The sequence below is a fragment of the Setaria viridis genome, chromosome 2, assembly GCF_005286985.2.
Source record: "Setaria viridis chromosome 2, Setaria_viridis_v4.0, whole genome shotgun sequence".
Lineage (NCBI taxonomy): Eukaryota > Viridiplantae > Streptophyta > Magnoliopsida > Poales > Poaceae > Setaria > Setaria viridis.
The window spans coordinates 14,463,520-14,489,846 of NC_048264.2; the positions used below are offsets into that span (position 1 = coordinate 14,463,520).

General features: G+C 45.9%; 1 protein-coding gene across 1 annotated transcript; it reads right to left on the minus strand.

Moving 5' to 3' along the window:
• Positions 1 to 870: 870 nt before the first annotated feature.
• Positions 871 to 15,181, minus strand: LOC117844130 (uncharacterized). Its single transcript, XM_072291809.1, has 23 exons — positions 14,577 to 15,181; positions 13,741 to 14,039; positions 13,500 to 13,641; positions 13,170 to 13,273; positions 12,732 to 12,940; positions 12,472 to 12,567; positions 12,023 to 12,241; positions 11,692 to 11,732; positions 11,141 to 11,209; positions 10,922 to 11,022; positions 10,729 to 10,813; positions 10,517 to 10,615; positions 9,720 to 9,788; positions 9,504 to 9,635; positions 9,246 to 9,340; positions 9,054 to 9,146; positions 8,858 to 8,888; positions 6,159 to 6,545; positions 4,753 to 4,854; positions 4,356 to 4,613; positions 4,085 to 4,210; positions 3,404 to 3,964; positions 871 to 3,198 (listed from the first exon to the last, which is right to left on the minus strand). The coding sequence occupies exons 1-23, from the start codon at positions 15,030 to 15,032 to the stop codon at positions 1,420 to 1,422; spliced, it is 5,553 nt and encodes a 1,850-aa protein (XP_072147910.1). The 5' UTR covers positions 15,033 to 15,181; the 3' UTR covers positions 871 to 1,419.
• Between the last annotated feature and the right edge of the window lie 11,146 nt (positions 15,182 to 26,327).

Genomic DNA, 26,327 nt, shown 5'->3' on the forward strand with positions numbered 1-26,327 from the left:
TCCAAGGACTGCAGGTTGATTAAAAAAAGTTGAGAGACTTTTTTGCAAAATAACCACGGCGGTCAGAAGAAACAACAGCACTTTAATATTATGTAGAGATAAGCGGCAGGTGGTAGGTGTAAGTGCCTGATTTTGACTAGACAGACAAGGCACTCAACTCCTCCAATTCGTTAGGCTGCACAAGCATGAAGCGTGGTTCGGTGCAAGATGAGCATCGCGCCAGCTTTTCCTCACGTCATGCTACTCGATGCATTGATGCATGACAGATCTAAGGAGTAAGGAGGGGCATCTACCATTTTCCAGTAAGAGACGATGCTTTAGTCTTGGCATGAGGGCAACAACAATCGTGGCAAATCCCATCGTCCTCACAAACTACTACCGGAGATCTTGGTAGGTGAAATTTGAGGTGGCAATGGAGAATATGCTCCCGGTCATGCTTGCTGGCAGTGGCAGGTAGATAATTGCAGAAAGGGAAAGCAAGAGTCCCGATCAAGACCACAGGATTGGCAAACACAATTATAACAGTGTACAACCCATTCTGATTAGTTAATAAGAGTTTAAGAGTAATTTTCGTGATGAATCTAGCAGCATAAACCATAGATTGTCTACTTTTCGTATGCATTGATAGGTCGATTTAAACAAGTTTCGCCAACTGGAATCCTGAAACAAATTACATTCGGAATTGGACCAACTAACAACCTTCCTACCTTATGTAAGTGCAAAATGAAAGGCTTTCAGATAATCAGGTCCATCATCAACAAAGTGAGCTCGTTGAATCGTTGTTTGCCTATTCGTTCGTGCAACTCGAAAACGCGTTAACGGAACCATGACACTGGGGAAAAAAATACGATGACAGGTTGACAGCAAATCGATCACAACTAACCTGTTTAGCCCTGCCTATCATGTTCTATTACTATCGGTTTCTTCTCAAGTACAAAAATCCCTACTTCTCAAAAGATCGAGAGCGAGTATGTCGTCAGAAACACAGTATAGACTTACATGCGGGGCATCTTCCCCTTTTTCCTCGTAAATAAACAATACATTCTTTTGACATGCTCCTACAAAGCTTTTCTTTCTATCAACAGAAAGATCCTTCTCCTCAGATGGAGTCCAAAAATATTAAGCTTTTGATTATTCTGATTCATATGGCCAAAGCGCGCTCCCCCAGGGCCTTATTCTTTGACTCATGTGGATTTCTACAGGAAATCCAAGGAAGATTTCAGTTCTTCACCAAAATTTTGTTTTTGATACTGCCTGCCACCTTCCCACTAATCCGTCTACATGTATACCATCAGCCCCGTTGCAACAGACCGCCTGCCGCTGCACAGTTTCCTCATTCAAACCCCTTCAGGCTCCCTCCATCTCGAGGCCCCCAGAAGAGTTTAGCTGCTGCTTCAGCTGCTGTGCACAACAATCATGCTAGTCCACCTCCATGCCGTTGTTTGAGCCTCTTGGCATACATCTTACATGGACTATGGGCACATGCTCTTCGCCCTCAACATTGCTTCCACAGCTGCCTTCTCTCTTGGGGTAATCCAAAAACACTGCATCCTTGTACATCCAGTCCCCCTTCTCAACAGAATAGATGTCATCAAATGGCTCCCCACATAGCGCACAGATAATTTGGCTCTCATCTGCAGGAACCATAAACTCACACACTTCTTCTGCAGAACCTAAATCCGCATCAGATGCCTCAGCGCTGTCCTCAATTTCATGAGATCCATCAATGTAACTGTTCTTGCTAGGGTACCATTTTTTAGGTGCGATACCAGCATAGCTCTTAGACTCCCTTGACACAGGACATGGCGCGTGCGACCTCAATTCCTCTTCAAGACTGAACCTTTCACCACAGGTTTTACACTGATAGTTTTGGTCACCAAACAGGCTGCTAATCACATGTTCATGGCACTCACGAAGTATCTCTTGCTTGAACTCCAGGCCAATAAGGTCACCTGTCTTGATTTTGATAACTTTGGGTAACAAAGTGTTTGTTGGGGCTGATGAATCAGAATTAGATGTCTCCTTACCAACTGAAGGCTTCTGAGCTGGCATAGGCATAGCTGAAGCTGCAACATCTGTAGCGTTTGCGCTTGATGCTTTATTTGGCTGTGAAGGGCCAGCAGCAGATGAATCAGTGGCTGGCGAAGAGATCAACCCCTTTGCAACCAGGGAACTGAGAAGGCTTGAGAGCGGTGCAGCTATCCCCGCACTCTGTGTTGGAGGTGGTGGCAGGCCCGGTGGCAAAGGTGGACGAGCAGTGTTTGGTGCCTGTGTTTGCAAAGTGGTATTTTCGCCAGCTGCATTTTGCAGTGATGAAGATGCCACTGGAGGAGATGGCAGAGTACGTGGAAGTGGCCCACTTGGAACAAGAGGTTGTGCCCTCAAACTTGCAAGATCGCTGGGGTTATTTGGTTTGAACCCACTCTTTATGAGACCAGCCAACAAATTACTAGCACTTGTCAGATCTGAGGTTATAGGGGTGGGATCACTGGGTAAAGAGACTTCTCCAAGCTGGATGGAAGGTCTCGACAACGATGGAGAATTTTCACGTGAAAAGCTTGCCTGCACTTGATCAGTTGGCTTGATATGTGACTTTGGCTGCAAGGTAGCATACTTTTGTCCCTGCTGGGTTGCTAGTAGACTAGGTTGTCCCTGAGGAAGTCCAGCATTGTGAGACATAAAATGAGAATCTTTAGCAAGTGCTGCCGCTCTTAGGCTATATTCTTCTTGAGGATTTTGGCCCAATTGAGAAAATGATCTGGAAGGATAAAAATCAGGCTCAGCAGGATTTGGAGAACTCTGACGTACAAAGGGTGCAGTAGATGAAGGTGAGTGAGCTGGTGGAGGAGAAGATGACCAATATCTGTGCTTTTGCTGCCCAAAAGTCTCAGTTGATCTTATTGGTACACTGTTTGCACTATCTAGGCTTGATCTTCCAGCGTAAGGTCCTGATAACCCAACAGGTACAGACGAAGTGATACTTGCTGACATGGTACCAGTATAAATAGTAGACCTCTCTCCTGGCTGATTGGAAAACCTTGATATCCTAGGATCCAGCCCAATGTCTGGGTGTGTGTTTTCCTGGGATGCCCAGAGAGAGGAACTTCGAGGTGCCGGCAACTGTTGTCCATCAGGCCTAATTTCCCGATCAATTCTTGGTCCCACCTCATGCTTACCATGAATGTACTCTTCATGATCCTGAACAATTGAAAGACAACAGTATTATAATCTTTTCTGACTAGAACGAAAAAGTGGAAGATATATAACGAAAATTTTCATTGTGAATGGTTCACATTGAAACAACAGACAACATAATAGACAGTTTATTGCATCTGGCAATACTATGTACAGTAATGAGCATATCATGATTACTGGATTTCTCCAATAACTTTGATTCACATACCATGTATGCCGCAAGTCTTCTATCTTGACCTGTTGCAAGTCCAAATCTTGGGTCTAGATGTTCAACAGCTCCTCCCTCTGCCCATTTAGCCCTTTGGAGGCTTGCAAACTTAGCATTGCCATCATCGACCATCCATTCTCCTTTTCTTACAGTGCTGTTACTACCATAATCTGCTGCTTGAGAATGTACATCATCCCACACATACTCTTCTTCCTCGGAGTGCTTCCAGCTTTTGTTTGATGAAGGCCTACCAATTCTATCAGGATCAATGGAAGGAGTTGGAAGAAGTGCACTATCCAAACGTACAGGTCCTGATGGCCGAACATCCTTGCTTGCATAAAAGTTGCTGCGCCGGTCAAATTGTTCTTCAGAAGAGCCAACACCAGTGGCATAATACGGCCCCCCGATTCCATCTTGACCTTTGGATTTTGAGCGAACTTGACCAGTTCCCACAACAGCTTGTTGTGAAATGTTGGAGAATCCAAGACCCCTGACATCTCTACCTGCCTGTTTTTCATTAACAGGATTGCTAAAAGGGTCCCTCTGAGTGCGCTGTATGTTCTGCATATTATAGTTAAAGTACTGTATTAGGGGAACAATGTGTGAACGAAAGCACTGATACTTTCCTGGCATTTTACATGAAGAGGTATCAAAAAGCCAAAGAGATTACAAAGAACTTACAGGCCTAGCATTAGGAGCATCTAATCGTCGCACTGCACTTCTATCAGTACCTAGCCTGTTAGCCCTCTCAATATCATTGCCTGCATCAGCAATTACAGCTGTCTTAGCACCACTTCCCAGTATCCCCTGTACGAGGTAAGGAAAAACAGCATCAGAAACAAAATCACATGAGGTGCAATAGAACAAAGTGGAAGCTACAATGCTAGACATTATACATGAAGGTCAGAGGAGTGAATAGGTATATCCAGACAAGTTGAGATAGATGGCTTACCTTAGTTGGTTGATTGAGCTGCTGTCGTGCTTCCAAATATTTTGGATTTACATGTATGCTATTGGATGGCCGCGGGGATTGAGATTCAGGCCTCGATGGTGTGGCACTTGAGGATCCATTGGCAGATGACTGAAAACCAAGGTCTTTCTCAATCATTTGGAGCGGATGAGGAGGAAACACTCCTTTCCATGTTCCGAAAAGGTGCCTCATGCTATGATGTATAGAAGGATCAACTTGTTTATACGCCTTGCAGAACACCTAGCAACAAAAGCAACCAAAGAAAACTAACGTTGATTGTGATATACAAGTTACACTCAAAATAAAGAAAATATTGCTCCAGGGTTTGGAACTGTCTTTATTCTCACATCAAGAAGATGGCATAGGACGGGATACTAACCTCTGGTAGTCTTGAAGAGAAATGTTTAACATAATCTTTTCCAATATTCTTGACAATACTGTCAAGTAGATATAGAGATGGTAGCTTCTGTTCACTTGGAACCTACAGGCACAAGCAACCATCAAATGAGATAGATATGCCCCCCTCCATCCGTAGTGGATAACAATCACATAACATTATAGAAAGAGCTAAAACCAGAAGCAAGATTGTACTAATGCAGGGAAACAGGAACCAAACAACGCTGATATGCCTCAAATGTTGATTCAAGACAAGAACACTAGCAGATATGATTTGATGACAGAACATATCCAATGGTGTGGATCTTTCAGTTCCAATGACTACCTAGTTGAAAAGGACCAATGGTGTTTATTAATCCCTTCTCTTCGATGACTAGGTCTCAATCCTACTTCTGAAGAATCCCGTAATTTTCCTTTTAGCATACAACCAAGGAACAAAATGAGCCTAAACAATATGCCACCTCAACCTGAAGACAGCAGCACGATTACAGAAAGAAGTAACACAACCAAGACAACCAAATGTTTGGCAGTTATCCAGGAATGTGAGAAGCCCAGCGCATGTCACACTTGTGGCATAGATTATTATACTTCATACTTCCCTGTTCTTTCATCAGCGCATCCATACATCATACAGATTTACATGACAATATATGATACACTTCAGTTTGGAATAGAACTTTCTGAATTCTGAATCCTTTGTGATTCACCATTAAATCAGATAGGTACACAAATATCAAGAGATTATTGGTCGGTATGAGAGTAGCATATCAAGAAATCTGTGCCAAAGTTTCTGAAAGCGTGGGAATGAAACGGTTTTGAAGCAGTGCCCAACCATAAGCCAATAGCTTAAGATTGTTTACCGCCACTGATAACTGCTGTAGCCCTCTAATTAGCAGAGGGTGGTTCCAACCATAATGTTCATATTTGTTTTGCCATGACACACGGGTCCGAATTTAAACAGCAAATGAAAATTTGGGAAATTAAATCGAGCAAAGGAACTTCACGAGAGAATTCATAAAACCACGTATTTAGCATCACAAGTGAGCAACGCAGGCACGAGAGAGCAAGAGAGAGAAAAAGAGGGGGTGAGAGAGATTTGCCGCGGCAAAGATAGGTCAATCAGTATTTTCTTTTCCAGCTATTTTACACACAACAATTCCCTTCGCAACATCACAGCGATTGATCTCGATAGCAACCATGGACACCAGTACAATGCACAGAGGCCTGAGAATCCAACAACAACACCTAGCACATGCACTGTATCTAGCATCAGACACAGACGGTGCTTGCTGCTACTTGCCGGAGCCTTAGTATTACTTTTACATGGTGAATTGAAGGGGAAAGGAGGGTACTTTGATGAGTGTAAGGGGAGTCAAAGGCAAAGGTCACCTCGAGGATGTTGGCGCAGATGAGGGCGGCAATGGGCTTGGCGGCCTGGAGGTTCTCGCCGGCGATGATGGTGAGGTTGGTGATGATGGGCTTGGAGTTGAAGGTCAGCTCCCCGAGCGCGGTCCGGTACTGTCCGAGCAGCTCGTCGACCAGCGCCTGCTCGGCGGCGCTGGCTGCGGCGCCATTGGAGGCGGCGGCGTAGGACGAAGATCTGGGGTCCCGCGGCGGCGGCTGCGCGAGGCGCGGCTTCTTGGCGACGCCGGGGTCGGGGCCCGGCGCGGATCTGCGGGAGGCGGCGGAGGCCTCCATGGGGGCCGCGGAGGCGGAGGCGCGCATGGCGGGGGGGAGCTTAGGGTTTGGGGCGCATAGGCATAGGGGAGGGAGCAGCTAGGGTTTGCGAGGCGGCTGAGGCAATCGAAGCCGAGCCCCGGAACCCGGGTTGGGAGACCGCCGAGTAGGGTTTGGGAATCGGGAGGAATGGATTTGGGCAGCGAGGGAGCGAGGAGGAGGAAGAGGCGGGGAGGTGGCTCGGACAGTGGACGCAGCAGCAGGTTTGATTTGATTTCGCCGGAGGAGCGTTTCGGGTCGAGGAGGGAGGGAGGGAGGAAGCAACGCGAGCCGCGAAGCGAGGAGGAACCGAGGAAGAGGACGCAGCTGCGCAAGCTGCTGCCCCCTTTTATCACCTAGCCCCTTTCTATTTGTGGAATTTGTGACGGTTAACTTGCTCACTCGCTCTGTCTGAGAATGCACATCTCCCCGCTTAGTAGTTTTTTTTTGTTATAGGCCAAATCTTTGACCAACAATTCAATCTATTTGTAGTATACAAATTTTCATCTTAAAAAGAAAAGGTAGTGTATACCTTTGTGATACAAAATTGATGTTATTATTTACTTATGATTAAAAGTTTGTCACAAAATATTATATCAATAAAGCAATTGATAATCAAATGTAATGCAAGGTATATTCAGTACCATGTTCATCTGTGCTGGACATAGTGAAAAAGTTGCTGAAACGCGGTGTAGAGAAATTTCAGGAAACACCAATTTAGCCATGATGACAACTACCAAAACACAGTGCTGGACAAAACGCGGAGTAGAAACAAGTTTGCCACAAAAAGTGTGCTGTGCTGGATAAGTGTGCAGAGCTCCGTCAACCTTTTGTCTATCGTAAAGACACAGATTGTAAATGTGAGCAGACAAGGTTGCTGGAAAGTAGCAAAGAAAGCACGATCCTGTGCAGACCTCTGGTCTACCTTTTGCCGGCGATCAATTGTTCATGATCTGTGTAGGAACCCCCTGAAGTGAAGAAATGGTTACAGCTTTTTGGCCATGGTAATCACTAAACCATGTTCCGAGATCATCACAATTCAATCCAAAGATTCGAACTCCTCCATAGAAGGCCCACCAGGCTAGGAACTGAAGCCCTGAAAAATCAGCGTCAGTACTTGCATGCACTGATGAAAATTATATGCGCAACAACTTCGTGACACCGAAATTATTCCATCAGGTCAGACATATCTGCTGCACGGACATAATATCTGGCAATCAGTGAACTAGTGAAGTCATGAACCCACACCACAAGCATGGCAGGAAACCCAAAGACATTCATGTCTGCTTGCTGATATTCAGCTTCGGCGACAACAATACAGGTACTATCACTCACCTAATTTCGTGGTATGTTACATTACAATTTACAAGAGATGAAGAAACAGGCATACATACAGATATACATCAGCTTCTACGGAACTGCACTGCTTGGTCTAGGTCAGTAATAGAATCAAAGGCCTGAAGCAAGTCAGCCAAAATCTTTTGTTTTCATGGCTACCTGTAGTTACATACTGTACAAAGAAATCTATAGACTGGAATTTACAGGAAATGGTCAGGAAATTTGAACCCAACGTGCATTCTCTGATGTGAGCAAGATATCATCACAGGATAACTCCGTATAAGAAACAAACTGAAAATCCAAATTAGCAAAGGATGTCATCCCACATCTCATGGGGAAGTTAGACTAACAGTTCCATCTGATATCCATTGAAGCAACATGCAGACCTGCAAGTAGTTATTATAGCCTCGTCAGCACTACTTTTCAAACAAAAAAAAAGGAAAAAGAAAAGGTAAATTGACTTGTAAAATAAAGTTGGAGCAGTAAGAGCTCAGCGAACAGCACTGAAGCACTCAATCTTTAAAAACAGGAACATTCAGTTAAACATAGTGATGTGTAATCAATTTGGTACTTGTAGCATAAACCCAGTTAAAATGAAGAAGCCTAGATCAACTGTGCCTAATCCAAGTTACTTCCATTATCACAAATAATACTAGCAACAACTATCAGGAAAGACTAATCAAACCATGCATTTGAGGTACTCAAAACTATAATTTTGAGCATTCAGCGAATTATTACAGTAGCCATCAACTGGATGCATATATATGCATTACTCGCCTAAAATTTCTAAATTCAATATTTATGAACTCATTCCTTTAACCCAAGCCATTAACTTCTAATGTTCTATACAGCATACGTTGTGAGAAAACATAAAAATTGAGCACAAGAAGACAAAATGGACAGTAGATTGTGTTTGATTTTGTATTTACTTGAACTCAATCTCCTTGCAAATATCTAAGTAATCTCACATTCAACAATGCATAGATACTTCAAATTTTGGTAAGGAACAGAACTCAATGAAAATGGCAGCATACCTGGAGATATGGAAAGAAGTTGCTAGGTACACTTTGTTTGAAAGTGTAGATGCAGGAAACCATATTCTCAGAATGAAGTGATGCTGACAATGGATTATTCAGTTATAGCAGGTCAATTCAAAACCCTCCTTCGTGTTGATCTTATCACGACAACTCACTAAAATACACCTTCCTGTAACTCTATAAAGCAGGCTACGAATCTGAACGAATCAGCTGCGGCACTGGAACCTTAATTAATGGTCTCAAAGCTTCCATAATATTTGTAAATGAGGGTCTTCGCCATGGCTCACTACAAAAGACATAGCATTAGTAAAATAGGCCCAGGTCCTTGCTATTAAATTCGAAGTAAAAATGAAAGGGGCTATATAGGTGGAACAACATTCCATACTTTGCCCAGCAAGATTCAATTAAAGCGGCTACTAGAGGATTCAGATCTTTCGGGATTTCAAGCCTTCTTCCTTTAAAACCTACAGCAGCAACCACCTGCAGAATAGTGTGGAGACCAACAGAGGTCAGTACAATATGGTATACAACACTTCAGGTGTTTTTTGTTTGTGGATAAGCAAAAAATGTGTTCTCGATGTGTTCAACACTCTCAATGAGGTTGTGTCACTTCATCAATCAGGCTACAGGATAATGAAGTTACCTGGGCAGGATTCAGGTTACACCATGGTTGTTGCAATGTCATTAGTTCCCATAGGATTACACCAAAACTGTAGACATCAGATTTCTCATTGGATGGTTCATCTCGAAGCACTTCAGGTGCCATCCATTCAGGCTGACATTTAAAACAAGATTATCGAAGGCTTATTTTCCAGTTAATGGGAGATGAACTTCAGAAAAAAGTGGAAAAGGCTCTTACAGTTCCAGCCAAAGACTTCGAAGACAGGAAGGTGTTAGCTTTTAGTCTTGAAAGGCCAAAGTCGCATACCTATGGAATTTTTAAAACTTATTAAAGTTTGGGCAAGTAGATACCCTGATATCACGTTGTGATCAGGCAAAAAAAAATGCGAGTAAATAATAGCATGGAAACTAAAAGAACAGCCAAGTCAAGACAACATTAAATCAACAAGCTATTTATGATGTATCCTCTAGGAAGAATGACATGAAAATCCACATGCTATGTCAAGACCAGAGCTATTTCTCATTTGTTTAGGGAACTTAGCATCTATCGCAGAGGTTCCCCTAAATATGTTCACTGAAAAGCGACAAGGTGAACTTAGAAAAAAGAAAAAACTTGAGTGCAAATATCTCCACTACTACAATATGAGATCTCTTTGTGTGTTCTCTCGGTAATTTTCTCCACCAACACTTAAGGGCTCGTTTGGAAGCAATAATTATGCCCAATCCCCATTTACCGGAAGGGGGAATGAACCCCCAGACCATCCCCAACGAACTGGATCAAATCTCAGGCTATGCAACAGAAAACAAGGAAGAACATGGAAGATTATAGCTCTATTTTCTCACCAAAAATCACATGTTTGCTAAGATTGGATAGTATTATGTTCAGATACTATTACAAGTTTCGATGTGCATAGGAACATTTAGCAAGATGTGTATGACTACTAACCATGTGTCAGCATAAAGCATCGCAGACAGTATGCACATGCAAATTTCGTTTGCCTAAATGCAATAAGAAATGAAGTTAATTGACCATACTTTGACAGTATACTTCTTGTCAACTAGAAGATTTGGAGACTTCAGATCACGGTGAACAATTGGAGGGCTGCGTCTATGCAGGTAGTTCATTCCTTTGGCCTGTAAAACCAGCAGAGAGGGTTCAGATAGTAACAGCGCATCGCTTTAATTTCATAACATGGGCATGTAAAGGTGTGGAGTTAACAGATAGGGAAAATGAGATAACACAATACCACGTCAAATGCCATGTTTAATCGACGTCTCTCATCCAGAACTTCCTTTGCACCACTCCTATGCAAAAGTTTATACAAACTACCCCTGCAATGAAAGAAAGGCATCACTTGTTGGAAGCAGCCTAGTGGGTAAACTATTATGATATCATACTATAAAGATAAACAAAGGTACAACCAAAAGGAACTTCCCAACCTAGACAAGTATTCTGTGACTATCGATAGGTTCGGCGGTTCAGTGACAGCACCCATGAATAGAACAATATTTGGATGTCTCAGACTTTTCATGATTGCAACCTACAAATTAAGAAAAAAATTCATGAGTTAACTACTTCGAATAGGGATACTCAATCATGTGGATATAGAGTAGTACAGGCATAACATAGTCCAACAACATTAAAACTATTAGACGGACCTCTCTCATAAACTCCCTGAAGCGCTCCGGATGAAAATCCTGCTCCATAAGTATTTTGACTGCAACATCCTGTGAAAATATGGAGTTGGTTTCATTATTGAGCTCAATATCACCAGAACAGTGGACCCACCCAGAGCAAAAGCAGCATAATGGGAGGTTACTATTGAATGTGTTATTGAGTCTGTTTTGGTGCTAGATGAGAAGTTTGCACACAATTGAGTAGTCAGTTAGCACTAGTAGTCAGCTGGATTAGGAAAGAGAAGACCAGCTCCGTTAGGAAAGGGAAAGGGGCCAATAAAGTCAATCTAAATTATGTTATAAGTCAACTTAAGTTAAGCTGAGACTAGATCTTAGTCATAGAAGGGTTCAGCCATAAGGGTTGACTATGTAATAGATTGAATCGAATAAGAAAGAAATCAATCTAATCCCCTTTCCCAACCCCTCTAGTTCAATAATGGGGCACAGTCAATCAGAATAAAGAAGCAAAGGCAACAATATTTTCACACCTGTCAGTTACAGCTTATGAATAAATAGAGCACGCAAAAGCTTACCGATCCATGCCAATCAGCACGATGAACTGTTCCAAAAGAACCTGTCAAAAAATGGGTTTATTAAATCAGCAAAAATGTTCTTTTGATAGGGTAGATACATCAAGTCAACAGGCAAATTACTCAGCATCACTAAATTTGATTAAATACTAAAATTTCTTCTTTTTTCCCTCGAATATACAAAACTATGCATCGTTATATTAAGAAGAAAATAAAATAAAATTTCTAACATGGTCGATTGCAGTGCTATTAGCAGACATACAAGACATGATTGTTTTCCCTTTTTTTCTGGTGGGCTAGAAAGGGCTGAACTTTCAAGTATTATGTCATATACCTGCTCCAATCTTCTCCTTTAAAATCAGCTCATTCCATGGAATGATCAGATCATCCGCAGCAAGTGACAGATCACTGACTGTATGCCGCAAGTGCTGAGTCTCCTCAATTAATTTCAATTCTTTCTTCTTATCAAGCTTTATATTGGAGGAAGTAATTAGTGGCAAAACCTCCCGAGGAGCTTCTGGCACAATAATGTCCGGCTTTATTGCTGCTTGCCCTGCATCACCAGAACATAAATATATCGACTTCAGACAACCATCCAATTATATACATGTATGATGCAGGGCTACAGTAAACCATGCAAATTTTCCTGGTACAGGTGCAAGGGGTGTACTATCTCTTGTGATAATATGTACATGTAGCGTGGTACAGCAGCAAGCCCCTCATTTGATATTTCAACACTCAGAACAAAAGGCGGTGATGTCTCAGAAGATAGTCATGCACTACCTTTTCCTGGCATCCAGCTGTTAATAATCTCGTCCCCAGCAATATGTTTCTTGGAATAAGGTTGGTCCAGAGTAGTTACTGCACTAGTAGCAGCACCTGAAAATGCATGATACAGCTGATAGATATAAACATTCTTGATGAAGACTCCTTACTTAGCCTATATCAACAGCTTACTGGAAAGTTATTGATATACATAATGAAGCACTCTTGAGTCTTGACTCATGAAGAAATAAGTTAATACCTATTCAGAAACTAATTACCTGTAGAAGAATCACTGAACAAGAGATTCAGTGAATGGCAATCTGAGAAGTACTGCTTGGCTACCGAGCTGAAATTTGAAGTGATCTCCAATGACCTAAATTTGGGAGGATGAAGAGGTGAGGACACCGATAGTGAGTAGGGACCATTGACAAACGAATCAGGATCACTAAGTTGGCCAGGATCCCCAATTAAATCAACCAAGTATTCCCTGCCAAAATGAAGTTAAAAAGAGATGAGTACAGCACAAGTCAAACATTAGGGTGGTCAATTGATGCTAACGAAATAACAGGTAAGCATGAGTCGTCCATGCCAAAAGTTCTCTATACAAGTAAAACAATGATTAATGTGTCCCAGCAGGACCAAAATAGATATCCGCAAAATGGATCATAGATAAGACATAAAAGGGTTCTAGTTCCAGATCAGCTGGGGAAGGGTACCTTTCAAGCCCAAAGCGTACAAGACAGGAGGAGGCATCATCAGATTTACAATATTTACAACCCTTGACAACTCTACATGGAATACTGACTTTATCTGCTAACATCTGCAACAAAGAAAGTGAAGGCATTACATTAGTAAACATTCCAGGTTGTAAGAAATTTAGAAGGTACTAAGTTATTAATTTCTATTATGATCAAGTTATACAAAACTTTCATGTTCTGACTATGGATAGACAGAACTCTTTACCAACATTCATGTCGTGGTTGTCACTGAGACAACAGGCTTTCAAGATGGACAGACAGGAAAGCAATTTAAACCAGCAAACATACTTTGAATAGCAATGAGCGGTGCTTGCAGAGACCGACAGGGAGCTTTCCCAGATGAAGCACAACAGATCCTGCACTTGACTTGATGGCCTCATTGCACTCTTTCCATCGTGGAAGCAAGTTCTCTTCGTTGGACGTTGTACCCCTTGATGACGGACAAAAGATTAGAAAGAAGAGTTTCAGAAAACCACATGAGCCAGACCAAAGTATAAGGCCTATAGGAGCTTGGCGATGCAACTCTCACCCCATCCTTGAAGATACGACTTTGGCTAGTTGGGTTACCACATCCTTGGCATCTGTACAGCTGGACGAAAGGCTGGAAGCATAACTCTCCAGCATACCTAAATCAAAATCAGTTCTCCGATCGATGAGAATGGCTTGAATTGAGGAATCATCTGGAAGGACAGATTTGAGGGATTCCATGGAGGGTATGCGGTTCTCTTCATGTATATCCGTGCATAGTGACCACACGAAGGGGTCCATCCCATGAATCACATAAAAACCATCTGGTATTGTGCTGTTGTATGATAGCGAGCCATTTACCTGAAAGAGTGTTAGGAAGCAAGCAATGGGAAAAAAATCAAAATGAGATAGATACCAGGTTTATGCAGGGTATATACAAATACAATCACAATGTGGAAGATAGATTTTTTACAACTGCATAGATCATTCTGATACAGCAATAAGATTGCTACACACATATATATGTATCTTTGATGCTGTTTAATTCACGGAAATAGTGAAATCCTAGTATGATTTCAGATGAGTTGAGCTACAGGACGTTGGTATGCATGAGCAGAACTATAATCAATTGAGCAACTGAACCCACAGCTTAGTTTCTGAAGATTAATGAACTATTATTAAGCATTGGCTACACCAAATTGCGGCATACAGAAACCAGAATTCCTCTCGTGAATCATCATTTCCAGCTTTTGTTTTCGAAGATTAATGGATTGTTAAGCACTGCTTTGACCAAATTGCAGCATTCTGAAACCCGAATTCCTCACAATCGCAAGCGATCGTTTCCAGAAAACGAATTGCTTAAATGAACAGAAAGCATAGGAGGAAAGGGAAGCTGACCCAGAAGCGATGCGAGAGGGACTCGGGGGAGGGCGCGGGATGCGCGAGCGGGAAGGCCCTCCCGTTCCCGCTGCCCCTGCCGCTCCCCGTTTCGCCGGGGTCGAGGAACCCCGGGTCCGCGGCGCAGGCGGCGTCGGCGCAGAGGCGGAGCGCGAGCGCGAGCTGCAGCTGGTAGGTCTCCTCGGCCTGCTGAGCCCAGCTCTTGCAGGGCGACGACCCGCCGGGAGCCGCCGCCGCGGCCGCCGATCCGGGCGGCGCGACGCCCGCGGCCGAGGCGGGGGCCTGGAGGTGGAAGGGGTAGTCGCTGGAGGCGGAGATGGAGCTCCCGGCGCCGTAGCTGCTGCCGCTGGACTGGCGCTGCAGGACGGTCGCGGGCGGAGGCCCGGGGGCGTCGTCGGGGAACTGGGAGAGGAGGGAGTAGGTGGTGCGGCGGGCGGCGCCGGGGGGCAGGTCCATGGCGGTGGCGGTGGAGGGCGGGGCCAAACCCTATGCGGCGTCGGCGTGGCTCGTCGGCGGGGCGGTGGTTCCGTTCCGCCGGAAAGGCAGGCGGGTAGTTTCGGTGGGGATTGACAGGATGGGGTGGGCCGTCGACGTCTCGTCGGTTGCGAGCGACTGCTACTAGTAAAATTGTGCGAGGCAGGCAGGCAGCGGCTGCGCGAGGACAGTGACGTGCGCTGCCCAGCCTGCCCTCGCCCCTCGGGCGGGTGGGCGGTGGGCGGTGACCGCGCGCCAGAGGCCGGCTGTGTGGATAGGGAGGAGTGGCCACACGCCGGCAGCAGCCGGGCAGGCACGGCTAGGCGAACCAGGCCGCGCCGCCAGGCACGGCACCAGGCAGGAGTGGCCGTGTCGCGGGCGGTCGGTTCGGAGGAGGCACGCCGGTAGCTGTGGCCTGTGGATGCTCTCTGAATCTCTGATTCGATGGCTCCCGCCCAGGTTGACGTGCGCACCGCACGGCTGGCGTTGCTTGTGCTTGGGGGGCTCTATGATCTGGTTCGACGCCTCCGCCTCCGCGGTTCCTTCCTCGAGCTGGCGCCGGCTCTCCAACGGAGGAGCAAGCGCTTGGGCACGTTTGGATTCCCAGGCTCGCAGCGGCAAGGCGCAACGCAACCCGTTGCCTTTGCTGAAAGATTGGTAGATGATTTTGCTGCCGACGTTCCGGTTCCGGCTGATACACATATACGTAATTTGGCACTTGAGGTGGAAGTGTGAAACACGTTAAAATAAGAGCATGTCTATGTTTCCTCCGGCCAAAAGAAACGTAGACAGTCGAAGAGTTTAAGGGGGCGTTTGGTTTTAATGGCTAAATTTTAGCTCCCGTCAATCAATCGAATGTTTAAATACTAATTAGTAGTATTAAACATAGACTATTTACAAAACCCATTGCACGGATGGAGGCTAAACGGCGAGACGAATCTATTAAACCTAATTAATCCATGATTTGACAATGTGTTGCTACAGTAACCATTTGCTAATGATGAATTAATTAGGCTTAATAGATTTGTCTCGTTGTTTTAGCGTCCACATGTGCATTTAGTTTTATAATTAACTCATATTTAGTCCGCCTAGTTAGTCTCCGAATATTCGATGTGACACAGACTAAACTTTAGCTCGAGGAACCAAACGGCCCCTAAGCGTCCTCGCCTAACCACCAGTAAACAGTTGCAATGGCATGAGATGCAGCACTCCCTCTTGGACTAGAAAACTAGAACAACTTTGCGCCCACAAGGTCCGCATCGCATTCTGGGCTCCTCCGTCATGGACGCACACGCACCCGCACCCGCGAGCGCCTCCACCGACACGGCTGCTTCAACACCCCCCGTGCCCATTCCACAACGCCGTGAAGGATTACATCCCGCAGCTAGAGAAGTTCCTTGAGTTTCGGTGCTCAACCCCTTTTTAGTACCGGTCACAACCGGTACTGCTAAGTCGATACTCAAATAACTAGTCTGTATTAATACTGGCTGGTGTTACCACCAATTTCGCTCAAAAAAATAAAGAAAAAATTTGACAAACACCCGATTTTCACACATAATATGCCCTATGCGCGGTCTATGGGATTCGAACCCACGACCTCTAGCCTCGCGCGATCCTTCTATACCATCTCACATACACGGCATATATGATAGAGTTGGATATGCTTTCCTTCTGAAGTAACCTATAGAGAAATTTTCAATACCGTGTCGTAATACCACCCAGTACCAGACCTTTAGTACTAGGTCATAACACCACCCGGTACTAAATCTCTTTTAGTATCGGGTGGTGTTATAACCCGGTACTAAAGGTCCTTTGGGGACCCTAAATTTAAACACGGTACTAACGTTAGCATAATTATACTAATGTTAGCATTAGTACCGGGTTAAAAGAACATTAGTACCGGGTCAAAAGGTGGCCGGTATAAAGGCATGGGATGAAAGGTCGTCTCTCTGGTAGTGTCCACATCTTTATTGGATGCCCCAAGCTCGCTCTGCTCGAAGCATGCATCACTCCCAGCCTCTTCACCCCTGTTGATGTTGCCATGTCCGTCGCGGTGCTGCCATCCCTGTTCCGCGGCCTCCCGTCTGAGCTTAGACACGTTAGCTTCGCTGGAGCTCCGGTGCATCCAGAAGAGCCGCAATGAGATGATCTTCGACTACGTCCACCTGGATGCGCGTGGCCTCACCGTTTTAATGCCTACCCACCTCAAGCTATAGGTCTGCTACACCTGGCGGCACCTCAACACCAACCACATCCTCGCCTAGCGCCTGGTGCATTGCTCTCAGTGATGTAATGTAGATCCTCTGTTGTCTTCTCTCCTCCTTCCCTACTCTCCACAACTAGGAAAATGGCCTTTCGTCCAGCACCTTTGTACCGGTTGGAATTTGGCTTGGTACTAATACCGGACCTAACGGATAGTCCCCCAGGATCCCCTTTAGTACTGGTTGGGGGTACCACACGGTACTAAAGAGCGCCACCTTATCCACCCCCCTCCCGCTACCCCTACCGGCCACTTCTTATCCATCCATCACCCCTCCTCTATCTCTCTCTCTCCTCTCTCTCTCAGCACCCTCACCCTTCCTCTCCTCCTCTACCTTCCCTCCCCTCCCCCCTCCGCTCACCCCTCACTGGCAGTGAGGAGCAGCGGCGGGGCGAGGTGAGGTGATGGCGGGCGGTGGGAGCGAGGGCGACGGGAGCGGCGGCCCCGGGAGGGAGGGGGCGGCAGAAGCGGCGGCCCCGGGAGGGAGGGGCGGTGAGAGGGTGGGAGCCAACGGCAGGGCGGGGGCAGCAGGGGTCGAGGGCGAGGGCCATGCGAGGGCCGCGGGAGGGAGGGGGTGGCGGCGGGCGGTCGGCGGGAGCGACGGCAGGTGGGTGGGGGTCCGTGACGGGGGCCGCGGGAGGCCGAGGGCCGGCAGCGGGGCGGGGGCCCGTGGGACCGGCGGTGGGATTTCAATTATTTTATTTTTTAATACCCATTTAGTACCAGTTATTTCAACCGGTACTATTAACAATACCGGTTGCGAAACCGGAAGTAAAGGAGGATTCACAACCGTTACAGAAGGCTTTTTCCTATTAGTGATCCATGCTCGACTTTGACCATCGTGCAGCTCAAAAACGACTTGCTTGTAACACTGCTGCTTTGTAGCTCCTTCAAATGAAGAGAATTCAAGTGGGCTCCTTGCCCCGTTGTTCCTTGGGAAAAACGATGGCCTGAGATGTAGCATTTGATCGCGACTCCGAGTTACTCTGGTTACATAATTGGCCATGCGGTCGGCTGATGGTGAACTTTTTTTATTTTTAACCCTTTTTTTCTTTATTTTTAAAAATAACCTCAGCGGGGTTTTATTTGCGCGGGCTAACCCTTTTGGCCGCGCCAGACCGCCTGGCGCGGCAGGAAGATGCTGCCGCGCCACATGCACCGGCGCGGCAGCCCCCTGCCACGCTGGCGCGGCGAGTCGCGGCGCCAGGTGGGCGCTGACGTGGGCGTGCGTTCGCCGCGCCAGCCCGCCTGGCGCGACAGGGCTAACACTAAGTCCGCGCGCCGGCTCCCTTCCTCCTCCCTCCCTCTTTTCTTCCTCCTCTAGAAACACCACACAGTAGCACCTTGCAGCGCCGGCCCCCGCCACCCCACCCCCAAATCCACCAAAAATCCGGCGTTTTTGGTAGGGGAAAGTAGTGGGAATCGATCCCTGCTTTGTGTGGAAGGTATTCCCCTACTTATTCTCGTGTTTTACCGTTGCATTTGGTAGATCGGAGGATGTTTAGGTGACTTAGGGTTAGGTTAGTGATTTGAAATTTCAATGAAATGCAATGGTGTTTTGTGTTAGATGATACGTAGTTCATACGCAATTGAGTCTCTGCCCGCGATATTGACGTGTAGAACTCGTTGAATGCTTCGATTAAGGTATATATTCATCCAATTGTGTGGTTTACATGACATGTATTTTTTTTATATGTTCAATTAATTAGTCTCATTTCTGTTTCAGTGTTTGTATTTTGTAGATCGATTGTTTACATTTTATCAAAATGATGTATATAGCTAGTATGGATTACGTGTGTAAAGTTTATTTGTATATTAAATTTGTTGCACTTGATTTCCAGGTGAGATGGCGTCGTTTGGTTGTGAATACAAACGGCGTAGGTGGTATGTGCGTTATGTGGGCGAGTCCAATGTTGCTGGTCCCGTACCTCCTGCTCTTCCGGTACCACTTTGTAGATGTGGCGCGCAAGCAGAGGTGAAACAATCAAGGCATCCAAAGACAGCCGGAAGAGCCTTCTATGTATGCAAATGGACTTTTGATCCATTGCCTGCCGCACCTTGCGATTTCTTTCAGTGGATCGATGGACCCGACAAATATGATCCTAGGATCCGCCTATTCCCATATCATAGCACAGAGCTTAAACCATACCATCAGTTTAGGCGTTGGGTTCCTCCTCCACCAAACCCACCTAGGATGACCGATGAGGAGAAGCAGGAGGCTGCTTGTAGGCGTGTGAGGGATCCTCCCATGTGCAAGTGTGGTGTTCCTGCTAAGCTTATGCGTCCTAACTTAGGGGATCCACCTAAGTTTACTCCATTCTTTCGATGCTCCCTAAAGACTCATGTAAGTATATTACGAGAATATTAGTATGTCGTTTAGCTAGCAGTTATAATTTTGCAGTATATTGTTCATACTTTAACTTGATGTTATTGCTTGGAAGTTGGAGCAGCGTTTTGTAGTTACTTTACATATGAGTAGTTCACATCGTGGGTTTTTTGCAGGATGGGTGGCCGTTGTGTGATTTCAATGAGTATATATACGGCCCAATGGCAATGTGGCCAACAGAGGAGGAAGTGCAGGAGTTTGAAAGTGAAAATGCACCGTGGCCATGTGTGTCCTCTCCTAGTGATAGATGCAAGTGTGGTATATTGGCAACAGAAGGTGTGGTGCCTTCTGAACTTGGATATGGTTCGTTCTGTGGAAATGCACATGGCGATTACTGGGTTAGTAACTACTCGTCTCTTATGTTTTATGAAGGTTGTAACTTGATTCAAATTTGTAAGAATATTTAATTGTTGTTGCAGGAGGGAAGGACATGTGATTGGGAAGATTTTTGTGGTCGATATGATTTGTTATTAAAGTTGGGAAATACATCGGAACCATAGAAGTCAAGGAAACAACAAGAAATTAAAGAAAAAGATTAGGAAGAAGTATGATGTGCCTATTCCTGATGACGACTTGCTTTGGGGAAAAATATATCAAGATATGGTGCATGAGACTGGAGTGGAACCTAAAGGATTTTATGCAAGGGAAACTATTATTAAGTATTGGAGGCAAAATAGATCCAAGTATCCACGACCTCTAACTGAAAATGAGAAGAGAGAAAATAGGAGGAAGTTGCAGGAGGAGAGGGAGTTGGAGAAACAAAGGTTGATGGAGGAAAGAGATCGCTTAGGTTATGTGGTTGATCCGAATGTGAAATACCCTGAGGGTTCATGGGAACAATATTTGCAGCAAGTTAGGGCAAGAAAAAGAAGGCTTGAAATGGAAGAGTTACAACAAAAAGCGGAAGAGGCACAGATGGAGACGATGAAGGCTCTTGTTGCCGATTTACCTGTTGGTAAGGTTAATGTCGATAAGAAAGGCAAGGGAGTTGTTGTTGCCGGAGATGATGATGATGATGATGATGATGATGATGACGACGAGTTACTATATGAAGGTGACTCGGACTAGATGAACGTGTTGATGTAGCTGGATCATGTTTCTCTGTAGCTGTGAAAACTATGTAGAACATTATGTTTATGTTTATTCTGGAAACTACAATTAGTTGTCAAAAATTATTTTCATTTCCGAGAGAACTATGTTCAAACGCATCAAAGTTTGTCGTGACATGACTGGCTTCTTGTGGTTTTGGCGTGTTGTTTTCCTGACCTCCTGTCCACGGATCACCGTAGTCAATCTCCATGCATCTTCCCGACCCGGAAGGAATAAGGTAGACCTGAATGGAAACAAAGGCAAACCGACGAAACATCCCGACTAGACGACGACGTAGTGAACTATGCGAGAGAGGCCAGGCCGTGCACAGGCCGTGCACAGACCAGCGTCCAATTTCCACGCGTTTCCTTGGGTCGCTTGCAGGAAACCGGACGGTAGATTCCTTGGTTCCTTTTTATTTCATCTTTTTTCTGTTTCTCACATACAGCACTTCTTAGGCAGCTGATCTGATTTGCTACCTACTCCTAGTATTCTGTACTACTAGCTGATCGAGTGCGTAGAGAGTGAGGTAGTGGAGTGAGAATCACTGTAAACGTGTCGAACGTTTCGTAACCCCCTAATTTTCAACTTTTGCAAATTAATAAAATTTGTTAGAATTTACAAGAATTTAATTACTTTTGCTTAAAGATTTAAGGAATTTCTAAGGTTTTATTTAATTTCTTGGGCATTTAAATCTTTTCTAAAATCAATCATAGGAGTTAATCAGGCGCATTGATTTTGGTCGTTTGAATTCAAATTAGTATTTGAATTGATGTTTGAATCCTTTTCAACCAATAGGAAAATCTTTTCAGTAGGTTCAGTATGTTTCGCGGGGGGGTGGCCGGCCTTGCCGCGCCAGGCGGCCTGGCGCGGTAGGGGCGAGCTGCCGCGCCAAATGCAACCTACTTTCAGTAGGTTTCGCCGGGGCGGTGGCCGGCCTTGCCGCGCCAGGCGGCCTGGCGCGGCAGGGGTGAGCTGCCGCGCCAAATGCAACCTACTTTCAGTGGGTTTCGCCGGGAGGGTGGCCGGTCTTGCCGCGCCAGGCGGCCTGGCGCGGTAGGGGTGAGCTGCCGCGCCAATTGCAACCCACTTTCAGTAGGTTGCCAATTGCAACCCACTTTCAGTAGGTTTCGGGGCGGTGGCCGGCCTTGCCGCGCCAGGCGGCCTGGCGCGGCAGGGGTGAGCTGCCGCGCCAAATGCAACCTACTTTCAGTAGGTTTCGCTGGGGGGTGGCCGGTCTTGCCGCGCCAGGAGGCCTGGCGCGGCAGGGGTGAGCTGCCACGCCAAATGCAACCCACTTTCAGTAGGTTTCGCCGGGGGGTGGTGGCGGCAAGGGTGCGCTGCCGCGCCAATTTTAGTAAACTTTCATTAGGTTTCGGCCCAGGAGGGTGGGGCATCAGGAGCGCGCTGCACAATCCGAAACGTATTTTTGTGCTGAACATTTACGGAAAAATACACGAACTACAAGTACATCATGGAGCAAACATATAACATTGTACGGACATAAAAAAACGTAACAACCAACTTAGTCTTTTACAAACGTGACATGAATAAACCTAACATGCTTAGTCTTTTACAAACGTGACATGAATAAACGTGACATGGAATAATTGGGCACATGCTAGGTTCAATGGCGTGACCGCCGCTCATCCGGAGGGCTAAAAGGATCTCTTGGGCGACGCTCCCTCCTTGGATGCGTGGGCAGCACATTGGCGCTGCCAACGTCGGTGTGGTCCCGGGAACAACGACGTCGGCGTGGCAACCGGGTATGAGTTGCAGGTTCCTATTGAATAATTGGGCACAAATCATAAAATTTGTATGACACTTCGGGAGCGAACATTAAAATGTATAATTGAATTTGGAGGAACTTCTGAATATACCTGGCTGGACTCTCCCTGCGTCTGAGTCACAGGTGGAGCATCGTGAGAAATCTCGAGTTCCTCACCATACGTAGGGTCATCATCCTCAGACTGCTCACCTTCCGAGTCCTCGCTTTCCTGAGGGGATGCGGGTTCCTTACCTCGCGATCTCCTGCTAGGACCTGCCGCAGTGGACGGTGTTGCAGCCCTGGGGGTAGTCACCAATGCAGTCCGACGTGATCCTGAAGAAGTACCCTGGACATTGCCCCCGTCGTGCGCATCTGAGGATGTCATGCAGTTCATCCTCTGCGCCATTCACCTGCAACTTTTACGAACCCTCTGCCATATATTCACGACTATGTTATTGATGGTTACAAAGATAGTATGAGTATAAGTGAAAATTTGTTTGGGCTTCTACCTCTGCAAAAGCACGAAGCAGACTATCACCTTCCCCAACAACGTGCTCCATAATCACGCCCGCCTCGTTAGAGAGCCTTGCAAGCTGCTGTCCCTGCACGCAGTAGTTTTCATTCCATAAGTGATCAATGTGACGATACTATAATTACAAACCGAAAGCTTACCATGTAGTCGTGGAGAGGTGCACGCTCAGGCTGTGTCCCATGGCGTGTCACGGTGTCGTACGCGTCAGCTATGTCAGCGTCATCATCAGATGGTGCATCCTCAATGGGCACATTAGTCCAAGATGGTTTCACTTTGGTTCTCGTTGAAGTACAGTACCATCTTATGTACTCATTGTTGGGTCGCCAGTACGGTCCACCTTCAGGATCGCATCCTTCCTTGTTCTGCCACAGGTGGATGTACCGGTCATGCTTCACCTTCCAATCATTTTCCTTGTACCGCTTTCTGCGGTCGATACTGCATCAGAAATTAGTGAAGTATTAGTATAACACGTTAATTGCGTTAATTGAATACCCTCCAATAGTTATTTATTCCTGCGTACCTGTGCAGCTGCTGCGAAGTCGATAATTCCAAAGGAGGGCACGGTTGCATCCTCCCAAACTGCCGCATCACCCTATGCGGCATATGAAACTCTACCACGTAGTACAGTATCATTGGGGTCGTGCACCTCCACAGCTCTCTGTCTCTGTAGCACGTCGGTGAAAAGACGATATCGCTAAGCTGCTGACGGTCATACGGTTTCCATTCCACCTTCAAAAATTTTCACGCAATACTTATTTCATCTACCATTATACGCAAGTTAGCTTAAAAAACTATTATGGTTACCAAATTACCTGGTGCTGCGTGAGAACATCAAACTCGTTCGTGTAGGCCCTGTAGCGCCTATCCGGATTGCCACGAACGGGCCGCACATGCTTCCACACGTGATAGAACATGGGAAGAGCATCGTCTCGATGCCATGGCTGAAATTGCAATAAGTCCAATTGGTCACATGATACAATAGTTTTTCGAACATTAACGTAGAAAAAGGAATTAGCCGTTGTGACTTACATCGACACGGAGGCGGGAAGGTCGACCCACGGGCATTCGCTCCCAAATCCATATCTGGAGCATATAAGTGCACCCTCCAACATTAGAATCTCTCGCTGTGCGCCGGCAAGCCTCACATAACTGTCTGTACAGCCAGGCAAGAGCCGCTGAGCCCCAACTGTAAGTGGCTATGTTTTCCCAAACTTGACCTAGAATGGGGAGAACCATCCACGATACTGTGTTCCCAGCTGCATCTGGAAGGAGGAATGTACTGACAAAGTGCCATAGCCACACTCGAGCAAAGCGTTGCACGACCTCGTCATTTGCTCCCGGAGGACACACCTCGAAGTGCTCCCTCAACCATGCCGAGCTAACACCGGACGTCTTCTTCGAGCTATCTCCGCCCTCTGGCTCTGGCGGCCTAATCCCAATATGCATCTCGACCATATCACGCCAATTCTCATTCTGGATAATACCTGTCACTGGCTGCCCATGCAGTGGAAGGCCGAGTATCATAGCTGCATCCTGCATTGTGATGGTCATTTCTCCGAAGGGCATGTGGAACGTGTGAGTCTCCGGACGCCACCTGTCGACCATAGCGGTCAACAGTGGTCCGTCCATTGGAGGGAGACCCCCCACGACCTGAACAGCGATATCCAAGAAACCTGCTCTCTGCAGGTACTGGGCGTACCGCTCATCCCACCTAAGTGGTGAGTGCACCCTAGCCCTGAGTGGTGTCAAATTCTGCAAAACATTATAAGATTATTACCAAAATGAGAAGTCAATCCAATTGTGAATAACGGGCTTCTAAAGTGGTAAGTAACACAAATATGATACAAATGACATTTGCAGTATGAAATTGTTTACACTCTACACAAGCGAATAGTAACGATAGGCACATCCTTAATTAATTTATAAGAACATTTCATACGAAAATCTTGCAATTCTCATCCTAAGGTATGCATTCATCAGCAAAAATTAGCAACCATTGTTATACCTCATTCAGGTCCGCGAGGTGGTGGGCACGGTGGTGCAAGTCGTAAGCAGCCTCAAGAAGAGGGTACCCCGGGGCCGCCATCCTAAAGAAAACAACATAAATGATCGTTAGTAAAAATCTTCATTACATGATAAGTACGGAAAATATGATAATGTACTACTATAAAAAAGATAAAATAATAGCCACGCATAATACAAGCAACGCGCATACCCAATTGTTCGATGTACGCGGCCTATTACTGCTCGGTCTAGATTTAGGCCTTTTGATTTTCTACTGCGACATGTGCAATTCCTGATGATCTTGTGGCACTTGGAGCAACGATTTTCCGACTTGTCAATATCAAAATCACCAGTATCATAATCTGCAGAAAGCCTCCCTTCCGACACGTCCATTTCGCCTGTGAAACGCTTCTTCTGCCGCCTTCCTACTTTATTTCTCATTAAACTGGGGTTAGGCACGTACCCTACCCCTTCATATGCCGGCCATTGTGACGGATCTAGGTAAGGTTGAAAGCTTGATTCCCAAATTTTGATGGTGTGCTCCCTAGAGTACAACGGTGACATGTACATGGGGCTTTCAAAGTTAAGACCTCTTGCCTTGCAAGCTGTAATGAAGTGTGAACATGGAAGGTGCAACAATTGAGGAACATTGCAGGTGCACGAAACTTCGTGCAGATCCACTCTATAGTGTCGGCCTCCATGAATCTCACCCCCAATGTTAGTCGTACCGTAACTTCTTATAGAATACACCATCCTTTCTGGCCCGTACGGTTCTGCTAAGTGGTGCACGGATCTAAGCTCAGCCTCTGATAAATAATTATCTGCAACTTGCCCAATTCTATAGCCTTGATCTAACATTTCACGTGTCTTTCCCCATTGGTTCACAAAGTAGGCGTTGCATTTTTTGAATGTGTATTCAATAATTCCAGCGACGGGCCTACTTCGGATGCCTTTGAAAACTCCGTTGAGTGATTCCGAGAAGTTCGTGGTCATAATACCCCACCGCATCCCTCCCTCATCGAAAGCCTGCACCCATTTATCCTTGTCCCCCATTTCACACTTCAACCATTCTTTTGCGTCGTCGTTCAAGTCCTTCACTAAATCTTCTAACTTCTCACGAAATTCTCTCTCTGTATGAACCGTGCATAATAATTTCAATTTTCCAATCACACGATTGCTCTTCTGCCGACGCAACATGTTGGCAGCAAAGTGCCTCATGCACCACCTATGCACAAGCG

Bases quoted from the DNA above. Each gene is read 5' to 3' on its own strand.
- LOC117844130 (XM_072291809.1), bottom strand. From the start codon at position 15,032: ATGGACCTGCCCCCCGGCGCCGCCCGCCGCACCACCTACTCCCTCCTC. The intron at 4,614-4,752 runs GTTAGTATCCCG...TTTTGTTGCTAG, and splicing joins TCTCTTCAAGACTACCAGAG to GTGTTCTGCAAGGCGTATAA. The intron at 4,211-4,355 runs GTAAGCCATCTA...TACCTCGTACAG, and splicing joins AGCTCAATCAACCAACTAAG to GGGATACTGGGAAGTGGTGC.